At 35.1% G+C, this 24,250-nt stretch overlaps 1 protein-coding gene across 1 annotated transcript; it reads left to right on the forward strand.

Annotated features, from left to right (window-relative positions):
* Positions 1–19,379: 19,379 nt before the first annotated feature.
* On the forward strand, positions 19,380–22,974 carry LOC113741994 (pentatricopeptide repeat-containing protein At1g18485-like). The gene has a single exon (XM_027269675.2). It carries the CDS (start codon positions 19,460–19,462, stop codon positions 22,070–22,072), a length of 2,613 nt encoding a protein of 870 aa, XP_027125476.2. The 5' UTR covers positions 19,380–19,459; the 3' UTR covers positions 22,073–22,974.
* Positions 22,975–24,250: the final 1,276 nt, after the last annotated feature.

The raw sequence follows: 24,250 nt of genomic DNA on the forward strand, positions 1-24,250 counted from the left end.
TTGAATTGGGCTAGCAACATCTGTGAGAAACTCGTACCCCCAAAAAAAAAAAAAAAAAAACTGTCAAAAAGTGTCAAATCGAGTTTAGTACTTATTAAGTGATTATTATTACTGCGACCAGTGGAATGCAGCACCGAATTCAACTGGCAAACCATCTCTATGACAGTTGGATTAGTAGCATGTTTACTCTTGATAATAGTATTGAATTAAGTCCGTAAAAACTGATTCTTTGGCAGATAATTGTTGCTTTTTTTTTTTAGTTACCCAAAAGTATGTTTCTCCCCCATTTAATTCCGTTCCTGAATTCTTAAAACATTTAGAAAGCAATAATTTTCTGGTGTAAAATTTTACAATCTCACGAGTCTTAAACCGTCGCGTATTGCTTATATTGATTTGCCTATTGAAACTCTGGTTTGCAAAATTTACCATTCCATTTAAAAAGGACAGAAAGCACCTGCAGTTATGGCTGTTGTCCTTGACCAGTTTTGGAAACACATTTGAAGCATAGCTGGAATACCTACTTAGCTTCCTTGTAATTTCTTCCTACTTAGTAGTTTTATGTAAAATAATTAGACACGTTGTGCTTCATTTATGTGTTCAGTATTTGAGTAAGAAACGTAATAATTGTTAGTGTGTGTCTCTCTCTATATGTACAGAGTGTGGCTGAAATTTAAATGTATTAATCAATATCCATTGGACACTCATTAACATAAATAGAATTTTATTGATGCCATTATTAGTAGTGTTTTTCGTCAATTATAAAATTACATAAAATTATAGTGTGTAAAGTGAATTCATATGGTAAAATGCGAAACCACAAGTAATTTACCTCCTTTTTTGTTTTTTTTTTTGGCCTTGGCTTTTCAAATTACATAAACTTACATTTGGCTAAAACGGAAATTACACAATTTCATGCATGTCACTGGTATATGGCAGTAGATCAATACATCCTAGAAGCGGCAGGACATGAAAAATGAAGATGGCTAGCAAGATGAGCACATAGATGGACCAAGAAACTAGCTTGAGGCATAGTGGTAAGGCAACCGTGATCGCCAAAAAGAATGCTGTGGCTGCACAAAAGATCCCAGCATACTCCAATCCTTTTGCATGGTTTAAGAACGTCGAAGGGACGAATTTGGCCATAAAAATACATGCAAAAGCCAATACCATGGCCATGGAAGCCAAGTGCACTGACAAAGGCAGTTGAGTTTTGACTTGCAAGGATTGAATGGCAATCTCAGTCGCGGATGTTAGGCAGAACCCAAGAACTAATACTGACCAGTCCATTTGCTGCTGCAGAGGATGAATCAATCCAAAACTTTCCGCACTTTGCTGGTTTGCCTTCGTGGGTTCTGATTCCAGCTCCAACTCCATTTCCAAATCAGAAGAAGGCAAGTCGTCTGAGCTCATTTGGGGACTGAGGAGGCAATGATTTGGGCAATAATTCTACAATTGCCTTTGTTTCTTTTCTTCGTTATTCTTTTTTCCCTTTGTAGTGAATTATCCAAAATCTTGCCAGGGCAGGGCTTATATATATAAAAATAAAAGGCTTCAAGCTTCCTTGGAGAAAAACTCGCCCACCAATTGTGGGTACGGCAACGACTTTGGTATTTTGGTAGACTTGGGGAAGTTACTGGGGAATCCATAATGGCGCTTAGATTAGCGGCGCCCGCAAAAATGAAAAATCTCAGCCGCTTAGATGATTCTGACGGGACCCAAATGACGCCGCAAAAACGAACCACATTAGCCGTTCGATTTCCTCCGAAGAAATCTGGATGTTCCACGCTTTAACGCATCATAAAAAGTTTCGTGACGGACTGGACAAAGCGGAAAATCCAATTTAGTAGGCTTTGGATACGATGCAACTTATGAGAAGTTTCTGCTAAAACCACAACCAATCAATCACCAATTCTATAGCATATTAGCATCCAACTAATCCTTGGACGTGTGACACTCGGTTAAAATCTTAACCCCTTCTAAACAAAACCCAATTTGGGGTTATAGTTCAAAAATATTTTTAGGTGTTAAAAATATTTTTAAGGTATTTGGTGAATATCAACTCATAAAATTAGACATCAAATTTTTGGTGTTAATAACACTCTTAGCAAAAGTTCAAATTTGGTGTTTTTAAAATAACTTTTGTGATTTAAAATAAAACATAAAATTTAATCCTTTTATCCTACATTATAAACTAAGTAAAGAGATACGTACATTTAAAAATTTTCAAATTACTTATTATCCAATATAATAAGAGTAAATCTTATATACATTGACAGTGCATACATTATTACCGTTGGATCCATGACACATATGCAAAAATTGAATTTTAAATTCAAATTTTGCATTGTTGTCTTTCATCCAATACACTATCAGTATAGGAAATATTAATTCATATAATAAGTACTTATTAAATTATATTTTCAAACAATATTTAGAAACATTTAAACATTTAATAAGTACTTTAATTAAAACCTCTATTGAAAAAGTATTTTTTAATAAATTACCGCAACCCTAAATGGCCCTAAGTCTAAGTTGAGAGATACCAAATAGAAGGTTATAGATTTTGATAGGCCAGTTTATGACATGGATTAAACCAGACATGACAAAGGACGTTTTAACCTACAGTAGATGGAAATAATTTTATTTCAACCACTAAATTATTTTTCATACCAGATGGTGTACTAAACTCCTAAACGTGTTTTATCTTGATCATTCTGTTAATTCTCACTGTTAAGATGGATGGAAATTAACCCACGTGAAAGTCACACCTATTCTGAATTAATAGCTTTGGATGTTTTGTATGAAAACCACTAGCTTATTACTTGCTTCATGCTTCTCGAAACTAAAACCTATGAAATTCTCAATGGTAAGGTCTTTTTTTTTCTTTTCTTTTGAGAGGATCAATAAAATATTAGGGTCATTAGTACAAAAACTAATTCCAAAGAACGAGTTCTCTTCTTGATTCTTCAACGTTATTAGTAGAAAAAAATTTTCAGAAATCAATGGATTGGGTTTAAACGAAATTCTTAAATCTAGATATCTAAACCGAAATAAAAGCACCAAAAATATTGGACCGTTTCCCTCTAGAGACCCCACAAAAACCCAAAAAAAAAAAAGGTGAAATGAATGTTATTGAACAACAAGGAATTTGTGTGGTAATATGAGAAACCACAAGGGATAAATTGTAATTTAATTTTGTTTTATCACCGTAGGTTTTCAAACTGCATAAATTTATTTTTACATAGAATCACAAGGATGTTAAATTGATATTATTACACTATTAAGAGATTGAATGGGGAAACACAAAACTACTGGGGGAAAATAGTAATTTTACCATTTTCTGGCCGTGGCTTCTCAAATTGCACAAATTAATTTCTGGCTGTAAAAGAAGTTACACAATTCTCAAATTGTACAAACTAAGAACTTTAGGTTAATTCTCCATTATTGTTTATTAACCTATTTATCAGTTTTGTATATTATTTCAAAATTACATTTGGATAAATGACTAACTAAGTCCATATCTAAGAAATTTTGAAGTTCTCATGTATATGTTTGCTACGTCTGGTTTGTTTGAATAGAGACTGTATTATTTGAAATATTATTTAAAATAATTACTGTAATATTTTTTGTAATGTGATGTATGTGAGATAAAATATGGTTGAAAATATAAAAAGGTGGATTGGAAATTGTGTTTATGATGCAAGCGAAATATTATTTAGAGAAAATTGCTATCCAAACACTCCCAATATGATGCAAGCGAAATATTAATTGGGTTTGTTTGGATACCCCAATTATTCCAAATAATATTTCGCTTGCATCATAGACACATTTTCCAATCCACCTTTTTATATTCCCAATCATCTTTTTATCTCACATACATCACATCACAAAAAGTGCTACAGTAATTATTCCAAATAATCCTTGTAAGTTGACTCCTTGACTAAAATCAATGCAAATTTTGATATTCTAAATAGTAAAATTGGATTATATGTTTACATCGATCTTTACATAATGTGAGACCTGCAAAATAACATTTGGAATTTGTATTTTAGCATAAAGATTTTACAATAGTAATTAGTAAGTTAGGAAGTGCATCCACTAAAGAAATTTTCTGGTTTCGCTAGTGGGTAGGTACAAGCATCTCAGCTTGAGGCCGGCAAATGGTGCTTCATTCTGCTTAGCAGCTGAGGCCAAGGCACCCAACGTGTCCATTTGATTAGCAGAGGATCTTAGTGAATAACAAATGTTCCTTAGCCCAGAAAAAAGAATGCAAAGATGTTCTTGCGGCTCCAAGCATTATATCTGATTTTTTAGTACTATTGAAGATATATACTGTAATTTTTATTAGTAATTCTCTACATCTATATATGGCTCTGTTTTTCAGATCTTTCATATCTATATATATGTATGATGTAATTTCTATTATTAGTGCAAATTTAACGAAAGTATATTAATAATTTATCCCAAAAAAAAAAGTGTCACGGTAGTGCTCATATTAAGTTGCCTCGTTCATTGTACACAAAAACCTCATACTCCAACCATGGGAAAAAAAAAAAAAAACTCACCACTGCACTGGAAAAAATGGAATGGAAATTAACTTGACCGAATTAATAGTGCTAGATCAGGTGGAGAATACACTTTGGAATTGTACTGTACAGTTGGGTCAAGTGTTTTGCCCTTTAGTTAACTCCATGACAATGTGGAAATTGCGACAAATGATAATTGCAATAAGAGAAATTGCATAGACGGTCCAGGAAATGATTTTGAGGCTGAGATGGAAAAAAGGGGTGATGTCAATGAAAAATCCGGTCACCCCGAAAGAGACCCCGGCATTTTCAAGAAACCGAGCCAGTGCTGATAGATTTTCAGGCACGTATTTCGACACCACGAAAGCAGCCAAGGCGAAAACCATTCCAAGGCAAGCCATCTGGAAGCTCAAGGGGGGAAGCTGATGATGATGGCTGGAAGTACTTGTGGAAGCTTGGTTTGATTGAACAAAAATGCCGAATGCAGTGAAGCTGAAGTTCATGAACAGAGAAAACCATTCAGGGTGTGGTGGATAAGGAGGTGGAACATGGATTATTGGAGGAGTGCCGTAATTAGGTGGTGGTGGCGGTGGATGATTGTGGGGTGCAGGTGAAGAATCCGGTGGTGGATGTGGCGGTGTTGGCCGTTCTAGTGGTGGAGGTGGTGGTGGGCTTGCTGAGGAAGGTGAGTCTGCGGTGGTGTTCATTTTAATTTGAATTGGTACGTGACGGTGCATTTTCCCTCCGGGAATTTGCCATTTATACGGGCTTGGATCTGGGATGGCTTCGTAAGGACTTCAACTCATGGTCTGGGGTTCAGGGGCTCACAGGCTTCCTCAGCACGGTGACGTGACATTTTTCACTTAAGACCCCGTAAACTTTAAAAAATGGCTCTTTAGGTCCGACTAGTTTCAAATTGAAGGAGAAGATTGCTGTTCTTCCCTTCTTTTATTGGCACAAGAATGACCGTTTGAATTGCAATTTTTAGGAGTTTTCATAAAAAAAAATGTAGGATAGCTATTTGATGTATGTGAGGTAAAAAAGTGATTAGAAATGTGTTTACAAAAGGATGATTGGAAAATATGTTCATGGAAAACGTAAAAATTTTTTTTGCAGAAAACACAATTCAAACAAGGTTACTTTCCCATAATTTCTAGGCGCAAAACTTTTCCTTATCAATGTGATATTGTTTTTACCATAATTTGTTCTATAAAATCTAGTTCAATAAAACCATATTCAATAGTAACGTCATGTCTAATTTTTTCTTTTTCAATTGTAATACTTGTTAAAATTCATACATAAACATGAACCTGTACCTTTCGTACTTCTAGACAATGAAAAGGTTAATTTTGTACTGGGCAGCAGTGTGTAGTGAAATGGAATACCATATTGATGAATTATTTCACAAAAAAGAAAAGAAAAAAACAAACAAAACATCATAAATACTGATGTATATCAAAGCTCACATGTATGTAACATGCACAATAGCCAATAAAATGTTTCGAGTTCATCATTTTGTATTACATTTAAAGAAAAGGGTAGTCCTTTGATCTTCTTAACATCTCCCTGCCAGCAGGAATTTACTATTCATAACAGAATCGCTGTCTAAGTAATAGGGATCTTTTAGTCTTCACCACTAAATGATTTTTTTTAAGATCTTGGTTAAAATATTGTAGTAATAACTAATAAATTAATCCAGAAATACAATCTGCATCTAGAAAAGATTCTTGATTGACTATTAATGCTCAGCCATGCTTGGATTGCTTGTTTCCGTCGGAAAATATTGTCGTTTTCCGTGATCACATTTTCCTATCACCTTTTTTCCTCACATATATCAAATCGCTACAGTATTTTTTCCATGAAAAATGACAGAAAATGCAATCCAAACACAACCTTAAGATTCTGCATTGGGTATTACCTATTAAGCCCATTTTGGAAATTATGGGGTTGTTGTTAAATGGGTATCATGGTTAGAAATGGGTATCAAAATAAATGATTCCCATACATGTTGTTTGGTGTATCATTATAACAATCGTTTAATAGAAATGAAAGTTTGAAATTTTGCCTCCTATCATTTCCTGTTCTTGACTTGACTTGATTTTTTTTTTTATTTATTAATATTGAAATATAAAACATGAGAAGAGGACATGGACCCTACCTCCTATAGAAGAGATTAAAAGTATTCACTCTGTTATATTATTAATGTCATATTTCACAATTTTCATTGTCTCAAAATTAGAGTCACATAACCTTTTTACACTTTCAAACTTCCAAACATGCCCTTACAAAGTTTTTAATATATAGTGGGTTAAATCATTCATGTGGAACAATAAAGTAAGTTTTAACTTGAAAAAAAAAAAAAAAACATTGGTTGCGTACATTACGACACCTGATTGCATCCACACCTTTAATGAGTCTACTATCATTTCAACACAAGTTGGGATGGGACTCAAAATAACTACGTACTACTATCAAGAATCAAAATCCATTCTCTGATATAATGAGGGCAAACCTAGAAATGGGACGCTTGCAAATAACAACACGACACTATTGATAAAAAAAAAAAAAATTCAAAAATTGAAATGCAGCTACTATTTCAGGACGAAGGGGGTATCAGATATAAGGAGCACCACTCTTTTGTAATAATTATTTTAACAAAATGTAAGCTAATGCTATCAAGTTAATTATTTTAGGACACGGGTTCCAAATTAATAACCCCTTACTAAAATGAAATCCATTTTGGTTCCAAACCAAGAATATAGTTAGCGTGGTTGGTGATTCCAATTTCGGTTATGTAAAACAAACACAAAGTAACAAATCTGATTGTGACAGGACTGCAGTGAGTTGGTTATAATCATTTACGAGTTACGAGTTACGTTATAATTGTGGCAAGACTTTTGGTCCAAAGTCATCTTGAGGGACCCTGAAAACTAGAAGATCCGGCCATCTACCAGTAAAAACTCACTATTGCCTGCAATGCGATGTTCTTCTTCCTAATTTTACAATGGATACTATCAACTGGTGATCAGGACTTGGGGACCATGGAATCCACAGGGAAGACTACAATTAAAATGTCTATCCTGAAGGTTAGAGGATGAAGCCATGTTTGCCAATCTCATATTTCATCAAATATTTCTAGTATACGTTGCAAATTCCAAGTTTTCCTTCCGTGTGAATAAGATGCAAGTCTAAAGAATTATATATCTGTGTTCACATTTGTTCCTACAAATTAAAATTGCTGGGAGCTTGCCTCCTTTTCATGGTTGATGTGAATATCGAGTCAAGGGGCCAAAAAAGTTGGTTGATGTGGAATGATGTTAGTAAAGTTTCGTTTTGTTTCGCTAATGCTAGTAAAATGTGACTGAAAATTGCCAACAGCATAATTTTACCGTCATTTGGAAACAACTCTTTTTTTTTTTTTTTTACCTGACAAAACCTACTGTTTGAATATGTTTCATGCGTAGACACCCGAACTAGGCCATGAAATTGGGTCTGCTTCTTCACTTGAATATGCTTCATTTATAATGGCACTATTAAATTAAATCACGAGCTTAATCCAACCAAAATTGTAGATTATTTTTTTTCTTTTTTACTGCTAACTCTGAGTTTACAAAGGTTTATACATGTGATCCAATAAATGAATTTGAAAAGCTTAATTAAGAGGAGGTCCTTGTATCAACGATAAACCTCAGCGGTGGTTAGTGCTATGAGTTTTAGGTTATCATTTTCGGTAAATTACGATTTATCTCCTTTGGTTTCACATTTTACCATATAATCCCCCTATCATTCATCAATGTCCGCTTAATTCTTTATATAAAGTGATAAATGAACAAAAAGCAAATCTAATTACGGAGATTGGCCCAAAAACTGAGTTTGAAGCATAAATATAGAATACGTTGAAATATCGAATATCCACTTAGTTTTCCTATGGTTTCGCAATCGACATCTCGAATTTCAACTAACACTGTTGTTGACGGTGTTTTCTATCAATTTTTCACTCTACATAAAATCACATGGAATTAAGTGGATATTATTGCACAATCAAAAAAATTATATGATGAAATGCAAAACCACAAGGGGTGAATGGTATTTATCATTTTTTGCCGCCTTGGCTTTTCAAATTGCAATTATTTACTTTTGGCTAAAACAGAAGTTACACAATTCCATGCATGTATCACTGGCATATGGCAGTAGATCAATACATCATATAAGCCGGAGAACATGAAAAATGAAGATGGCTAGCAAGATGAGAACATAGATGGACCAAGAAATCAGCTTGAGGCATAGTGGTACGGCAACTGTGATCGCCAAAAAGAACGCTGTGGCTGCGCAAAAAATCCCAGCATACTCTAGCCCTTTCGCATGGTTTGGGAATCTTGACGGGACGAATTTGGCCATAAGAATACATGCAAAAGCCAATACCATGGCCATGGAAGCCAAGTGCACTGACAAAGGCAGTTGAGTCTTGGCTTGCAAGGATTGCATAGCAATTTCAGTCGCTGATGTTAGGCAGAACCCAAGAACTAAAACTGACCAGTCCATCTGCTGCAGAGGATGAATCAACGCAGAAGTTTCTGCGCTTTGCTGATTAACCTCCTTGGATTCTGATTCCAGTTCCAACCCCATTTCCAAATCAGAAGAAGGTATAGAAGAAGGCGAGTCCTCTGAGTTCATTTTTGGACAGGAGGAAACAATTTGGCCAAGAACTTTTTCTTCTTGGGGTGGTATATATACTATAATTGGCCTTTTTTCTTCCCGGCTTCGAGTAGAATTATCTAATTCTTGCCATGACGTAGCATTTATACAGGGCTGGGAGCCTGGACTTCGGAAGTTAGAACAAGAACTCGCCCACCAAAACTGAAAAAACCATTGAAGTGTAGTCGGGCCGCAAAAATGACCAATATTAGCCGTTAGATATCCTAGAATGAGATGTGAAAGGTCCAGAAAATAAATTGATAAAACAATGTTCCATGCGCAGGACACAAAGGAAATTAGCAGTTCCATGTCATCTCAATTCTCACCCTGTTTTCGGAGAAAAAGCTAATGATCTCTTCCATGATTTTGATGTTCCGCCATTTTTAATTACTCCCACCGCAATTAATTAGGCTTTGCCACGACTTCTTTTACTACTTCGTTTCATGGATCTTGCAACTTTTCTTACGGGAGATTCGCCATTTTCATTGCCAAACTTTTTCACTAAAACCAATGTCATCCTTCATGTTTTTTTTTAAACCAATTTAGTCCTCAAAATTTTATTTGCAATCTAATTAAATTCTTCTGCAGTGGCACTGTCAGTTGGAACCTTTTCAGCCAGAAGGTAACCAGCCAATCAAGCCTAATATAGGGAAATTAAGTTAGGACCAATATGAGGATGCAAAGATTTTTTTTTTCCCCCCATCAAACAGGGGGAAAAAAAACCAATTTTCCCTCATATTGGATAGGAAAATAAAAAGTAACTTTTTCTTTATTAAAAACAAAAACCCAGGTACCTTTTTTCTTCTTCTTCTCGTCTGTTCGCCGTCATTAAATTCTCTGCTTCTCTACCGGTGGCAGAATCACAGCCAGCACGCCGTGGCTGCCTTGCCCTGTTATCTCTATCGGTGTTTCATTCCGACATTTCTACAAACAGGCTGAAGGCATATATATACCCAATCTTCTTGTTAAAATACAGATTGTTATCCAACCAAAATTTTTCCAATTAAACCAAATATTCATAGTCTTGAAGTGACAGAAATTTAGGAGCTTTTTTTTTTCCTAGGTGTAGTCAATGATTAGCCGCTCCACAATACTGAGTAGATATTGTTGATGCAAAATGAGATCAAATGGAACAATTTCCAACCTCAGAATTTCTAACCAAACCTCGAAGAAAATGAACAAGAAAATACCCCAAATGCCAAACACTTTGATTCGAGAGCCTAAACCGAAAATGAGCTGTTGTTTTCACTACACTCGCGGTTCCAGTTCCAAGCAAATGAAGATGACCCAAGAGGTGATGATGGAAATTGAAGATTGTCAAGGATTCCCGATAAAGATATTAACTGATGATGCTTTAGGATCATTTTCCGATAAAGACGTTAGATATGTGGAGGTGAGTTTTTTACTTGAAACTGCAGTTGTTTTGGTGATACAATTCCACAAAACTTTGTGCGCCAATTGACTTGGCGGCTATGGCGGACGTGGGTGGGAGGATAAGTGGAAGCTTCAAAGGTTGAACGAGCCGTGACTAGGCCAGCTTTCCATTATTTATCTTAAAGTCCGATTGATGCCTTTCGGACGGATGAATCTCAGGGTCACCGCTCAATGCTGGCCAGAGGAGATAAGTCGAAGGAGAAGAAATTGTAGCAGGTTTTTGTGTTTTTATCTTTTTGGAAAAAAAAAATTTGTTACTTTATGTTTTCCTCCCCGGTTGTTTGCCCCACTATTTGATGGAAAATTTTTTTCTTTACTCTAATTTTTTTTTTAATTTTTTTTTTTTGTGTAAGTAGGAAGATTCGAATTTGAAACCTTTCATTGGTATTTTCTCGCTGAGCCATAATTTTGGTCTTAACTTGTATATCCTATACTACCTTTAACAAGCCGATCGTCTTCTTGCCGAAAAGGTTTAAAAAGGTGGTGCCGCCCTACAAGGATACAATTGAACAAAAAAAAAGAAGAGTAAAACTTCAAGGACTAAATTAATAAAAAAAAATCATTAAAGATGAAATTCGTTTCACTGTAAAAGTTTAGAGATGAAAATGATGAGTTTCCCTTTTGTTGAAAAGCAAAAGTATTTGTTCCACGAGCAATTCATGTGTTCTTGAAGGTAACTAATAATTCATATTATTCAGCCTAAAAATAATAATAATAATAATCCATATTATTCAGATGTAATCCGCCCTTAGACTACCTCTTGTGCAGTTAACATCACCGTCACCAATGGATAACTTGGAAGAATCGACATGCTGCAGCATATTATGTGAAACTTGAAGGAAGTTAACGATGTAACTTCCTCAGACTTCAGGTTTTATAAAAATGTTCCGTCGGAAATAAATTATGCATAATAAGACTATGGGCCACATTTTTAGAAAAAAGGACCTACACCAAGTTTCAAGGACTTTTCGGGTCGATGTAAGACTTGTTGTGGGCCTTATAAAAGTTCAGCTGGAGATAATCCTCAAACTTTTTTTCTTAAACCAATTTCATCCTTCATTTTTTATTTAGATGCTTTTAGTCCTTCAACTTAAATTTAGTAACCAATTTCATCCTTTTGCGGTGGTACTACTTTTTGACACAAAAATCACCACCAAATTAAGGGCAATATAGGAACTACAAGTTAAAAGTCAAAACAAAAAGTCAGAAAATGCTAGGGAGTAAAGCTGAAAACATTTCATCTTCTCCTATTTAAGTTAAAGGACTAAAATTACCTAAACAAAAGATGAAGGATGAAATCGCCTTTAAGTTAAAAAGTTGAAGGATTAAATTGGCCATTTCCCCTTATTTCTTTTGTTGCAAAAGAGGACTAGTTGGTTTTTCTTTAGCTCTCCAGTTTCTTTTTTATGTGACAACGGCCTTCTCTACAGTTTCATTTGTTTGGCCAACAGGACTCTTTTGCAGTATCTAATTGTTTGACAAAATTCAGTAAAAACAAAAAAACAAAAATTACATGTAGTGATAAAAAAAAATTGTGAGGACAAAGATACTTTCCATAAAAATCTTGCATTTGGGTAACTTTGTACCTATTTCTATCGATTTCCAAATCACAATCTAATCAAGTAACCTGTTCAAAACTTTGCCCTTCAAATTGTGCACGCATGTGGCTCAGAGTGACATTTTGGATTGAAAATGAAAAAATGGAACCAACTGATACAGTTGGAATATCTTAAGACCTAATTATGAAGGAATACAAAAAATTATAAAATGTGAAACAGACATTTTGTGGTAATTAAAACATGGGTAAGAAATAGGCATTACACGGATAATCCTACTTCTTGCCCTACACGCTCTCTCTCTCTCTCTCTCATATATACACGCTTAACGTTGATCGGTACCAATTGCTTTACAAATTCTTGGAAAAAATTCAATAAAAAATCGACTAAATACTCAATTTGACATAATGAGCAACAGCATGAACCACTTTATTCAACAACGTCCAAATCTTAACCAAGTCTAATATCATCAACCATTGGACAAATGGCAGACAAATATTACGTTTTCTCTTTTTGATCTAGTGATGATGTGCTAGCTGATGCTTAGTCTAATTTTGGAGAAAATCTTCAATACCTTTGGAAAGCTTTATAGTCTGCACAGTATTATATGATTAAAAATTAAAGAATGCTCGACAACAGGGCAAAGAAATGAGACCATCAACTTAATTCTTCGGTTGATATATATGTTAGTATGTTTCATTGTAGTTGATGACTGCTTATTAGGTAATTTTATTTCTATTATGTCACACGATCCCAATTCTCATACAACATAAGTGGTTAATGAAAGTAGATCACACGACATAAAAAGGGGCAGCGCATGGAAACTGAAGATAGCCAGCAAGACGAGTGCATAGATGGACCAAGACATGATCTTGAGGGATAATGGTAGAGCAATCGTGATGGCCAAGAAGAAAGCCGTGGCAGCAGAAAAAATCCCACCATACTCCAGCAATTTTGCCTGACTTAGGTACTTGGGAGGGACAAATTTGGCCATGAAAATAGACGCAAAAGCGAATACCATAGCCATTGAAACCAAGTGCACTGACCATGGCAGCTGAGCTTGTAAGGATTGAAGAGCGATTTCAGTTGCTGATGTCAAGCAAAACCCAAGTACCAATACTGCCCAGTCAAGCTGCCCCGGATGAGTGCATGGAGATGTGCTTTTGTGCTGCAAATTTGTTTCCTCAGCAGAGGACTGGGATTCGGGTTCCAGAATATCAGAAGGTAAATTATCTGTGCTCATTTCTGGAAATGCGATTACGAAATTGATGATGTTCAGTATTTACTTATCAAAAAAATCAGAGAAAGAAGAGAGTAATTAATGATACGGGCAAGGTTCTTGTTTCTGGAGAGGGTAGAATCGAATCGAATGCTTTTTATATGGAGTTTCTATATATGTTGCATTGGTAGTTGGTGACATCATGGAGTTGAGCTCCACGATGTTGGTGACAGCGGCCAGAGCCCAAAGGAAGTTGCAAGGAAAATCTTATCAACGCTAAAATCAAAATTTGCGGCTGAACAAAATTGAGTCTTTATTAACCAAAGATTTACTAGAAGCAAATCTCAACCATTCTTGTGTTGTGACAATAAATACAGCAATTTTGGATGTTCACCATACAGCAAATGCTGCAGCCTTTTTAAGCTGTAAATTGTGGAATAATTCTCACATTAGGCGGTGCTGATTAATCAGTGTACTTGATAGACTCTGCGAACGAACTAGTTCTATTTGGGATATCAAATCTTAGGTTCAATAAATTTGCTTTGCTGCAGTCACCTTAAAGTAGATTCCTTCCGTAATCTTTTTGGAACTGGTCATTTTCTTCTTCCAATTTGCATTTGAGATTTCAAAACAATAATGCCGTTACACGTGCAATTCACTTTGTTGATTGACTTTTTTTTTATTTTTTTTTTCTTCTTTTGTGGGGTCAATTTTTACTTAGAATTTAATGCACACAGATTAGTTTACAGTTCTCATGCCCACTATTTTTGACTAATAGGATCTGAAATCGACATGGTATAATATTATACAATATAAATCTAGCAGAAACAAATTCCACCGTCAAAAAAAAAAGTAGTTCTCTGCAAATTTGAACGTTATCTTCTATAGATGAACATACATATTAATATCCAAAGCGATATACGCATTAATGTATGTATTAATTGCCAACATCTATAAGTGGTTATAATATGAGAAACATTTTTTAAAGAAATTTTAATTTATTTACCTAATTGACATGCATACATAATTTCTCCTTTTTTTTTTTTTTTATACGTAACTTAGACAAATCAACAACGGGATTATTAATTTTTTAGACAATTTAGAAAGTAAATTTAAGCTAACATGTCATAAAAGGTATCATAGCACAACAGTAATATGAAGAGAGGAAACTACTTTATTGTTGAGTATTTTTTTTTTCTTAGTGCTTTAGGTGTGTAATTACTGCATCTTTGCAGGTATGAATAAACGAGAAATATTCACAAGAGGAAAGCTTGAACGAAGATATATAAGAGGAGCTAAAACACTGACCCTTGGACTAAATAGGTTAAAGACTAGAAGTCAATGACCCTGTCCATATTAATGTCCATCAAGATTGAATATGGACTAGAAGTCAATTTTGCACATTAATATAAAGGAAATTTAAGTAATGTAGTAATTCTCAATTTTTTACATGCCACGATATTAATGGTGGAATAATCCATCGTGAATATTCTGGAGCAGCTGGGATCATATCTTATATATTCTTTCTCTATATATATAGTTCGGGAATGACATGAATAGCCCCCTTTTTTTGTCTCGATCGTCTCTTTCTGCATGTCCTCATGCACCCCATATATAGTAACTATAGTTAGTAACTATATATAGACATTTAATCGTTATTTTATAAACATGTTTTGGCTTCGAACTATTTCTACTACGTACTGACCAATACAACTTGTCAAATTATCAATGTAATTCCTAGTTCCACAACAGTAATACTAGAAATGTGTGTAGTAAACAGTTAATTATCCTAGAAAAAAGCACCAGAAAATCGTCTTGTCATTGTAAAATCGATAAAATATGAAGCTTAGGAACTGACAAATATGGACTAAAAGTTCAAGGTTGTTCCAAGTACTTGAGCCGGTAGAGTAGGTTGCATTGGCGTGTCTATCTAGTTTTTGGCTTATTTCTAGGTTAGTGCAATAAGCGAAGTAGATTATGTACTGAAACAGTACCAGAGACAATAATATGTTAATCCCCTCCACAGGCACAGGGTACATTGCCTTTGTTCTTTGACTCGTTGGCACCAAAAACATGGAAGAAACAGGATAAGTGTTGTCCTTTATATATATAGGGTTAAAATCCAGTCAAGACTAAGTCTGCCCATTTTTACCAAGCTTTCAGATGATACTTTTGCGAACTAAACCACTAATTTAATATTTTATTTTCTTCCGGTTCTTTTATTCTGCCGGTTATGCTTTTTACATTGTAATCTCACATTTTTTTTTTAAATTTATTTTCTGGTTTGCATTGTGATTTCATTCGACCCTTGATGACTCCAAGGAATTTGTGCCTTTTACAGTTATAAAATTTGGATTTTAGCTATTGTCGAGGCAAAGACTAGGTTACTCTTGCTCTATATAAGCAATCAGTGTACAACTGATTAGTCCGTGATCTCTCATCAACTATGGCCCTTGTTCTCTTCTTCAAGAAAATAGTTGAGGTGCTTTTGCATTTCTTCAACAAAATACTTGAGCCTTTCCTCCCATGGCTCAATCTTCTTCTTCCTCCTCCTCCGCCTGCGGCTCAAAATCATAGGCCATTCGCCATTCCTGATCAGGTCGTGCGTGAAGCAGCTCATCAAAATGTGCCACGGGATCTAGACTGGACTATGCTATTAATTGCTTTTTGTTTAACATCAGCAGTTGATATTGCTCTTCAATCAATCCAAACTACCTCAAATCTTCCTCCATGTTTCCATATACTATCCTTCTCAATTCTACTCGCTTTTGTCTCCCTTTTTATGGCAAAATTCATAAATCCCAACAGTCGGATGCTTTCTGAAGCATTGGAAAAAATTGGGATTTTCTTTGCTGCCACGGCTTTCTTCCTAGCCGTGACTACAGCATTTCCTCCATGGCTGAAGATCATTTCTTGGGCCATTTATGCACTGTCCTTGCTTGCCATAATCATATGCAAATTATGCAACCGTCACTAGCACTTCAAGCATGCAAGGAACTCATTATATTACATAGTACTATGTACTAATGTTCCCAGTATGCTTCCTTGATCTATGTACTGAGTATATTCCGGACTTTTCCGAGGAAGATCTTCTAGTATATTTTGCCATGAGAATCTCTTGAATGAAGGGCTGAAGCTGCTTTTACTGCTTGGTTTAAAAGAATAAAATAAAGAGTGTTGGATATCCAGATTGTGCTTTGGTTTAATAGAATAAAATAAAGGGTGTTGGATATCCGAATTTGAGTTGATGATGAATCAGCAAATAAAATTTGATCTCCGGTTGTAACCGTGGAGTATATGTACCTGGTGTTATCCAACATTCCAAGTTGTTATTGCCCCATCTATAAAGTTTTTGTTTTTGTTTTTGTCCATTTTGTAGTTTGTACTTTGTCAAATCAATTAAATCTCTCATTGGGTGGATTTGTTTATTAAATAGGATGAATTCCCAATTAATTTCTTGCACGTGCTTAGTTAACTAAACAAAATTTTTAAGACTAAAGTGATGATTGATAAACCCATTCAAATACTTAAAGTTAATAAATTAAGTAATTTTTTAAGATTAAGGGTATGTTTGATAACTAGATTTGCTCCCCCCTCTCCCCCTCGGGGGGTAGTGGTTCGATAACCAGATTTGCTTACATCTAAGTAAAACTACTTAATAAATTGTATATAAAATTGTAAGTAAAAGTTGTATCGTATAATTTGTTGAACTATTGAACTAGTACAATAATGTTAATACTATTGAAAATATACATTGTCCTCTCTCATACACACACCACTTTCGTGCGCGCGCACGCACAGAGTCTCCCACACACCTACATAATTTCTTCTCTTTGACATATTTTCTTTGTCAAACACATAAAATATACATTTTTCTTCTCCCAAACACACATTTTCACACATAAAAATATATTCTTTCTCACACAAACATACTTTTCATATTAGCATGTAGATTATTAGTAATAAAAAAAATAATATTTACAAAAGTAATATACAACAAAAATAAAGCATAACATTACTATTAAGCTATATAATACACTGTGAAAAAATATTTCAAATTAGTCCTCACATTCAATTTGTTATCAAACATTAACTTTATGGATTCAACAAATTAAGGCTTAAGCAATTAAGTTTCATTCTTCAAGATTCAGTTTTCAGTTTTGTCCAACACACCCTAAATAATCTTCATCAACAAAATTGATGCCTATCCATTAGAGATAGAAGGGAAGCCAGGCCAAATGTAGTTGTGAATCTAACAAGCATCAACATGGATTTAACCGATCCAGTTGTCTTTAGCAAATGAGACAAAAGAAACGATAGAAAATTTGTTACATGTACAGTTGAATTTTGAAATTCTTTAATCGAAATACCAAAATACAAGATATGCCCTTTAATATAAGATAGAATTTGTGACTTTATGAGTTTTCACAAGGTTCCATTTACTTCACTCAGAGCAACAATGAAGGGTTTCCAATCACTAAGCATCTTGGTTGATGTCCGCTTTGTACATGTCATCTTACTTAACAAAGATGATTCCACTTATGATTCGTCGACATGATTGCTTAACTAGGATTAATATGTTACAAAACCAAGAAACCTTTTAGCAAATTATCCTCATCAGGAAGGTGAGCCATGTAAAACAACCAACATAGAACTAACCGACTACATTAGTCCTTATCCCTAAGAAAAAGAAACAAAGATTTTTAAATAGACAACAAGAGGGTAGGCAGAGGTGTTTCTGACTTATCTGTGCATCATATATACTGCGTAACTTGTGATGGAAGCAATTTAATCCCTTACACATTCGCATAATTAGGAATTCATGGTATATATATAGTTCTTCTTGTTTTCATCGTCTCACAAGATTCCAATTATTCGATCCATGTTTCTTGCGTTAGAATGATCAATTCAGTTTATTACTTTGTTATAAACTTTTATGGTTATCAAGATTGCTATGTTAAATGTGCAATTCTGATGTAGTATTTTAGCTGCATTGTGTGTTTCCTCCAATGACATTGCATGTATCTGTCACCGAACAAATGGTTGCAAAGTTAGATCATATATATATATGTTTCGAACTGACCATATATACCTCTTAGAGTGATACTTTGAAGTACTGCTTATAGTTTTCCCAAACTCAACAGATTGGAATTTCCTTGCAGAAATGATTAGTCAAGCAAAATGAAGAAACAATCGTCCAGAATATCTGGTTTTTGGTGCTTTTGACGGAGAGCACAAAACGTTTACAAAGATCTGGTGGAAACTCCACCTGGTTGATAAAGTGAGCAGAATTTTAGCATTTGGACAAATTGAAAAAGTTTAGACAAGAGGTCCACTACTGGTGCTTTAGTGTAATTTTTAAAAAATTAGGTATAAAAATTAAAATCATTAAGAGATTGCAACTCAATATATTACAATTAATCAACAAAAATGGCCAGGTAAATACTATAGGTTGCGTTTGGATTGAAAAATTTGACGAAAAATTTAAAATCCTCTGAAATTCCACTAGCTGTTTATATTGTTTAGAAGGTAGTTAAATTATAAATTATCAATTAATCTTGTATTTAAACTATATCTTAATAATTGATATATTACAAATCTAAATCCCTATTAGACAATTCAAACAACTAGAGTAATTTGGATGAATTTTAAATCCTTCATCAAATCCCTCAATTCAGACCAAACACTTGATTAATGAGACTCAAATCCAAGATCTCCTGGCACTTCCTTAATGTATATATATTCACCTCTATAATTTACCAAGTCTATCATTCTTACTTGCAAAATGTGTAGAGTACTCAATTTGAAAAAAAAAAAAAAAAGTATACAAATTCTCTATTATTTTCTTTTTTTTTTTGGGGGGGAACTCTACAATGATCTCACTTGTCAGACAGCAACGTCAGAAATAACGAAAATAACTGTCATTCTTGAACTCACCGCCCACTTGAACAGATAACGAGGAGGATAGAGGCGTTGGGAAAAGGTCTCCCGAGCTAACAAACCGAGGCAACCACTGCACCTCCTAGGTCATGGCTTTGGTGCTCCCGTTATTTTCAAGCCATCATCTCCACCACCATAATCATCATCATCATCACCTCCCCATTCGCAATCCCATCAGCAATCATTCAGTTCAATCGATTTCCACCCCAGTTGAGAACAGAAGTGGTCGTCGTAATTCTCCTCTTGAAGAAATAACTGAACTTTGCGAATCAAAAACTCTCATCAAAGCCTTGAATTTGATTCAAGAAAATCCGCATAATAGCTTTCTTGATCCAACCCAAAAAGCTTTAGCCTTGGGAATACTCTTACAGGCCTGTGGAGTTGACAAAAACATTGAAATAGGAAGAAAAGTCCATGAATTAATTCGGGAGTCGATCCATTTGAGAAATAATCCTGTACTAAATACTAGGGTCATTACAATGTATGCAATGTGTGGTTCTCCCTCAGATTCCCGCTCTGTTTTTGATCAAATACGGGGGAAAAATCTGTACCAATGGAATGCGCTTTTGAGTGGGTATACAAGAAATGAGTCTTACTATGATGCGTTGTATCTTTTTGATGAAATGATCTCAATAACAGAATATATGCCGGATAATTTTACGTTTCCTTGTGTTATAAAGGCTTGTGGAGGGATTTTGGATGTGGATTTGGGAATGGCTGTTCATGGGATGGTAGTGAAGATGGGTTTGGCTTCTGATGTGTTTGTGGGGAATGCATTGATTGCTATGTATGGGAGGTTTGGGATTCTTGAGAATGCCGACAAGATGTTTGAGTTTATGCCTGAGAAGAACTTGGTTTCTTGGAATTCTATGCTTTCCGTTCTGTCCGAAAATGGGTGTTTTCAAGAAAGTTTCAATTTTTTTAGAGAATTGTTAATGGGTTTGGATGGATTGGTTCCTGATTCAGCTACAATGGTGACTATTTTGCCTGCTTGCGCAGGGGAAGGGGATTCCGTGATGGGAAAGGCTGTTCATGGTTTAGTGGTGAAATTTGGGATGAGTGGGGATGTAATGGCGAGCAATGCACTAATTGACATGTATTCAAAATGTGGGCTTTTGGAGGAAGCCCGAGTTACTTTTGACTTGAATGATAGCAAGAATGTAGTATCTTGGAATTCAATGATTGGCGGGTATTCTAGAAAAGGACTTATTGATGGAACATTTGACCTTGTGAGGAAGATGCAAATGGAAAGGGATAAGTTCAAGGCTAATGAATTAACAGTGTTGAACGTATTGCCTTGTTGTCAGGCGGCTTCAGAGCTATTGTATTTGAAGGAACTTCAAGGATATTCTATTAGACAGGGGTTTGTAAATGGTGAATTGTTAGCGAACGCTTTTATTACAGCATATGCTAGATGTGCTTTATTAAGTACGGCAGAGTGTCTGTTTGATAAATTGGAGAGGAAAGCAGTGAGCTCCTGGAATGCACTTATAGGTGGATGTGTACAGAATGGGAATCCATCCAAAGCATTAGAAAAGTATCTTGAAATGGCACATTCAGGAATTGACCCTGACTTGGTTAGCATTGGTAGCCTTCTTTTAGCTTGTAATCATTTGAAATCACTATGGTATGGTAAAGAAATTCACGGTTTTGTTCTTAGAAAGGGGTTAGAAATTGATTCGTTTATCAGTACATCACTGCTTTCACTTTACTTTAGTTGTGATATTCCAGCACATGCACAAGTTCTATTTGACAGCATGGAGACAAGAGGGTTAGTGTCTTGGAATGCAATGATTGCAGGGTACTTGCACTATAGACTGCCTTGTGCAGCTTTGGATATCTTTCGTGAAATGGTATCTGATGGTATCCAACCTAAAGAAATTACTATAGTAGGTGCCCTAGGTGCTATTTCACGGTTGTCAGCTTTGCATCTTGGGAAAGAAGCTCATTGCTTCGCTCTGAAGGTTGACTTAATGAAGGATAGTTTGGTTAATTGTTCATTAATTGACATGTATGCCAAAAGTGGGTCAATAGAATTATCCCAAACAGTTTTTGATCAGGTACAGGATAAAGACACTGCATTATGTACAGCTATGATTTCTGGCTATGCAATTCATGGATATGGAAAGGAGGCTCATATGCTATTCCAGAAACTGAAAAAGCTTGGCTTGAAGCCCAACCTCTGTACATTTTCTAATATCCTAATTGCATGTAACCATGCTGGAATGATTGAACAGGGACTTAGTTATTTAACCGAAATGCATGCTTTTCACAACATAGAGCCTAAGTTGCAGCATTATGCATGTGTAATTGACATGCTCGGTCGTGCAGGACGATTTGTTGATGCTTTAGAGCTAATTGCTAGTATGCCTATTAAACCCGATGCCAGAATTTGGAGCTCATTGCTTAGTTCCTGTAGAAATCACCGTGAGTTGGATTTGGGAAATGAATTTGCTGAGAAATTGTTAGAATTGGAGCCAAGCAGAGCTGAAAGTTATATTCTAGTCTCTAACTTCTTTGCTGGTTTTGGGAAGTGGGATGATGTGAGAAGGGTCAGGGGTATAATGAAAGAGATGGGACTGCAGAAGGATGTAGGTTGTAGTTGGACTGAAGTTGGAGGGAAAACTTATAGCTTCATTGTTAGTGACGAAATGCTTCCTGACTCAGAAGAGATTAGGCTTATGTGGAAGACATTAGAGTAGAAAATAACTGATACCTGATATTTCCCTAACCTGGGTTTTAGTGCTTCATGAGCAAAGATAGATCTGAGAAAGCAATAAAAGATATCACTTTATTCTTTTGGCTTGTTGAGGACGCCTAAAGTTGTTGCTTTCAGGGTCTGCAAGAATGCCATCTAGTTGTCTCATAAGTCAATTGAATGGAGAAAACTCTAGGGAAGTTATACCATTTTGGACTGACTTATGCTTCTGTAAGACTTGTGATAACTGCCTCATTTCCATCAAGTTGGTATCTCAAAGTTGCTTGTGGGGAGATAGTTCTGAGTGATAACTAGCATTTTGACCGTTTCAATATTCAGGGACTGTTAATCCTTCTACTGGTCTATGGGGTAATGGATTTTAAAGCTGCAAAACATGCTCTGAAGGCATTGAAAATCATGCAAGTGTATGATTATCAATTTATTAAAAGCACATTATCATCTGGTATGTGAAAGTTTAGGGTCTTTTGAAAGAGATCAGGAAGGGGAAGTGTTAAAACTGGTTAGCAGAAATTTACATGCAGAAACTGCTTTTTCCTTTGATCAACTGTAGAAGAAGTGTCACAGGAAACGTTTGGACTGACTTAGGCAGATGAATTGCTTCGAACAATATTCCTACCAAGTTCGTATGGATCATCATTCTTGAAGCTGCTGAAGAGGAATCCTTCCTGTCTAATGATCTCGAGCGAGGACAGAACGAGGAAAGAATGCCAAAACTGCGAGTGCATCATTCTTAGAATGCCATTCATGGTTAAATCCATTAAATGGGCCAATCCTATAGGAAACTATCCTGGTTCTGTACTTGTTTGTTTTGGTTGGTTTAACCCGGATTTTGAAAGGCCCAAAAGGGGTTGACTTTTCAATGGGAAATCCCGGATTAATTGCAAATTTATGCGTTACAGAATGTTATAGTTTAAAATCTGAATTCTAAATTTTGAAAATTAAGTGTTGAAAGCATTAAGTTGTTGAATTGTTTAAATTATATGTATTTGATAACTAATTGGATAATAATATCGAATTGAAATATCGCGCAAATATTATATTTTTATTTTAAAAAAATTAGCTTTATTTGTGTATTTGGAGAAAAAGAAAAATGTGGGTGTATGTGTATATAAGAGCAAGAAAATAATGAAACAGTATAGAGGTGATATTTCTAAATATTTATATTAAAAGTCTCTAAAATGTGCTAGAGTAAATCAAATGAAGCTGAACTATACTCGTTATCTACCAAGTTCTTAATATTTGCAACCATTTTCATCTTCCAAGTCCTTAAATTTGTTATCCATCAAGTTTAATTGAGCGACTTTCCAAACATGCAGTAGAATTTAAAGTGGACAATACATAATTATTGCGTTAGTATTTATTATTTTAGTTTTTATCAATATAAGTTAATTCAGTTGGTAACGATGGATCACTTTCTTACGAGAGATCATGAAAGCGGTCAATCCTCTTATCCAAACTTTTATTTTATCCAAAAAAAAAAATGAAATGATTTGGTTTCTATTTTTTTAAATTCTTTTTAAAGTATTTTAGATTGTAAATTGACTAGAGCAATTAGAACTCTGTGGTGCCCGTCCACTAGCAAATAGCAATATCTCAATCAATGAAATAAGTTCTCAGTTTTCTTAATGAGCATGACTAAATTCTTACTTGCGCCGCAACAAATTATTAAATTTGGGAAAAACGCCAATTTAGTCCTCAAATTATTTCACTAAAGCCGATTTGGTCCCTTAACATTTTATCGCATGAATTAAGTCCCTTAATTAAAATTCTTGTGTCAATTAAGGACCTATACGGTATCGCCACCCAAAACACATGTTTCTGTACACAAACCAACGGCGAGGCAGGGGCTTTTTTGGAAGTAAAAAAGTACGATTTCTATGGGAAGCAAGACACTAACCATTTTGTTCTTGCCTGTTCCATGCTAAAACCCAATACAGTATCTGTCACAGTTTCATTCCCTCTCTTTCTATCTTCCTTGCTGAAATTCTGGAAATCATTTTCATTATTCCTAAAACCCAGAAGAGAAAAAGGAAAATCTTTCTGTCAAAATTAAGAAAATTCAACACCAGCATGATTAGTCCTTAAGTTCACAAAACCCAGATGTTTAATTGCTACCACAATAACAAAGCAAACTTCACTGAGGCATTTCATCGAACACCTT

This window comes from Coffea arabica, chromosome 4e (assembly GCF_036785885.1).
Source record: "Coffea arabica cultivar ET-39 chromosome 4e, Coffea Arabica ET-39 HiFi, whole genome shotgun sequence".
Lineage (NCBI taxonomy): Eukaryota > Viridiplantae > Streptophyta > Magnoliopsida > Gentianales > Rubiaceae > Coffea > Coffea arabica.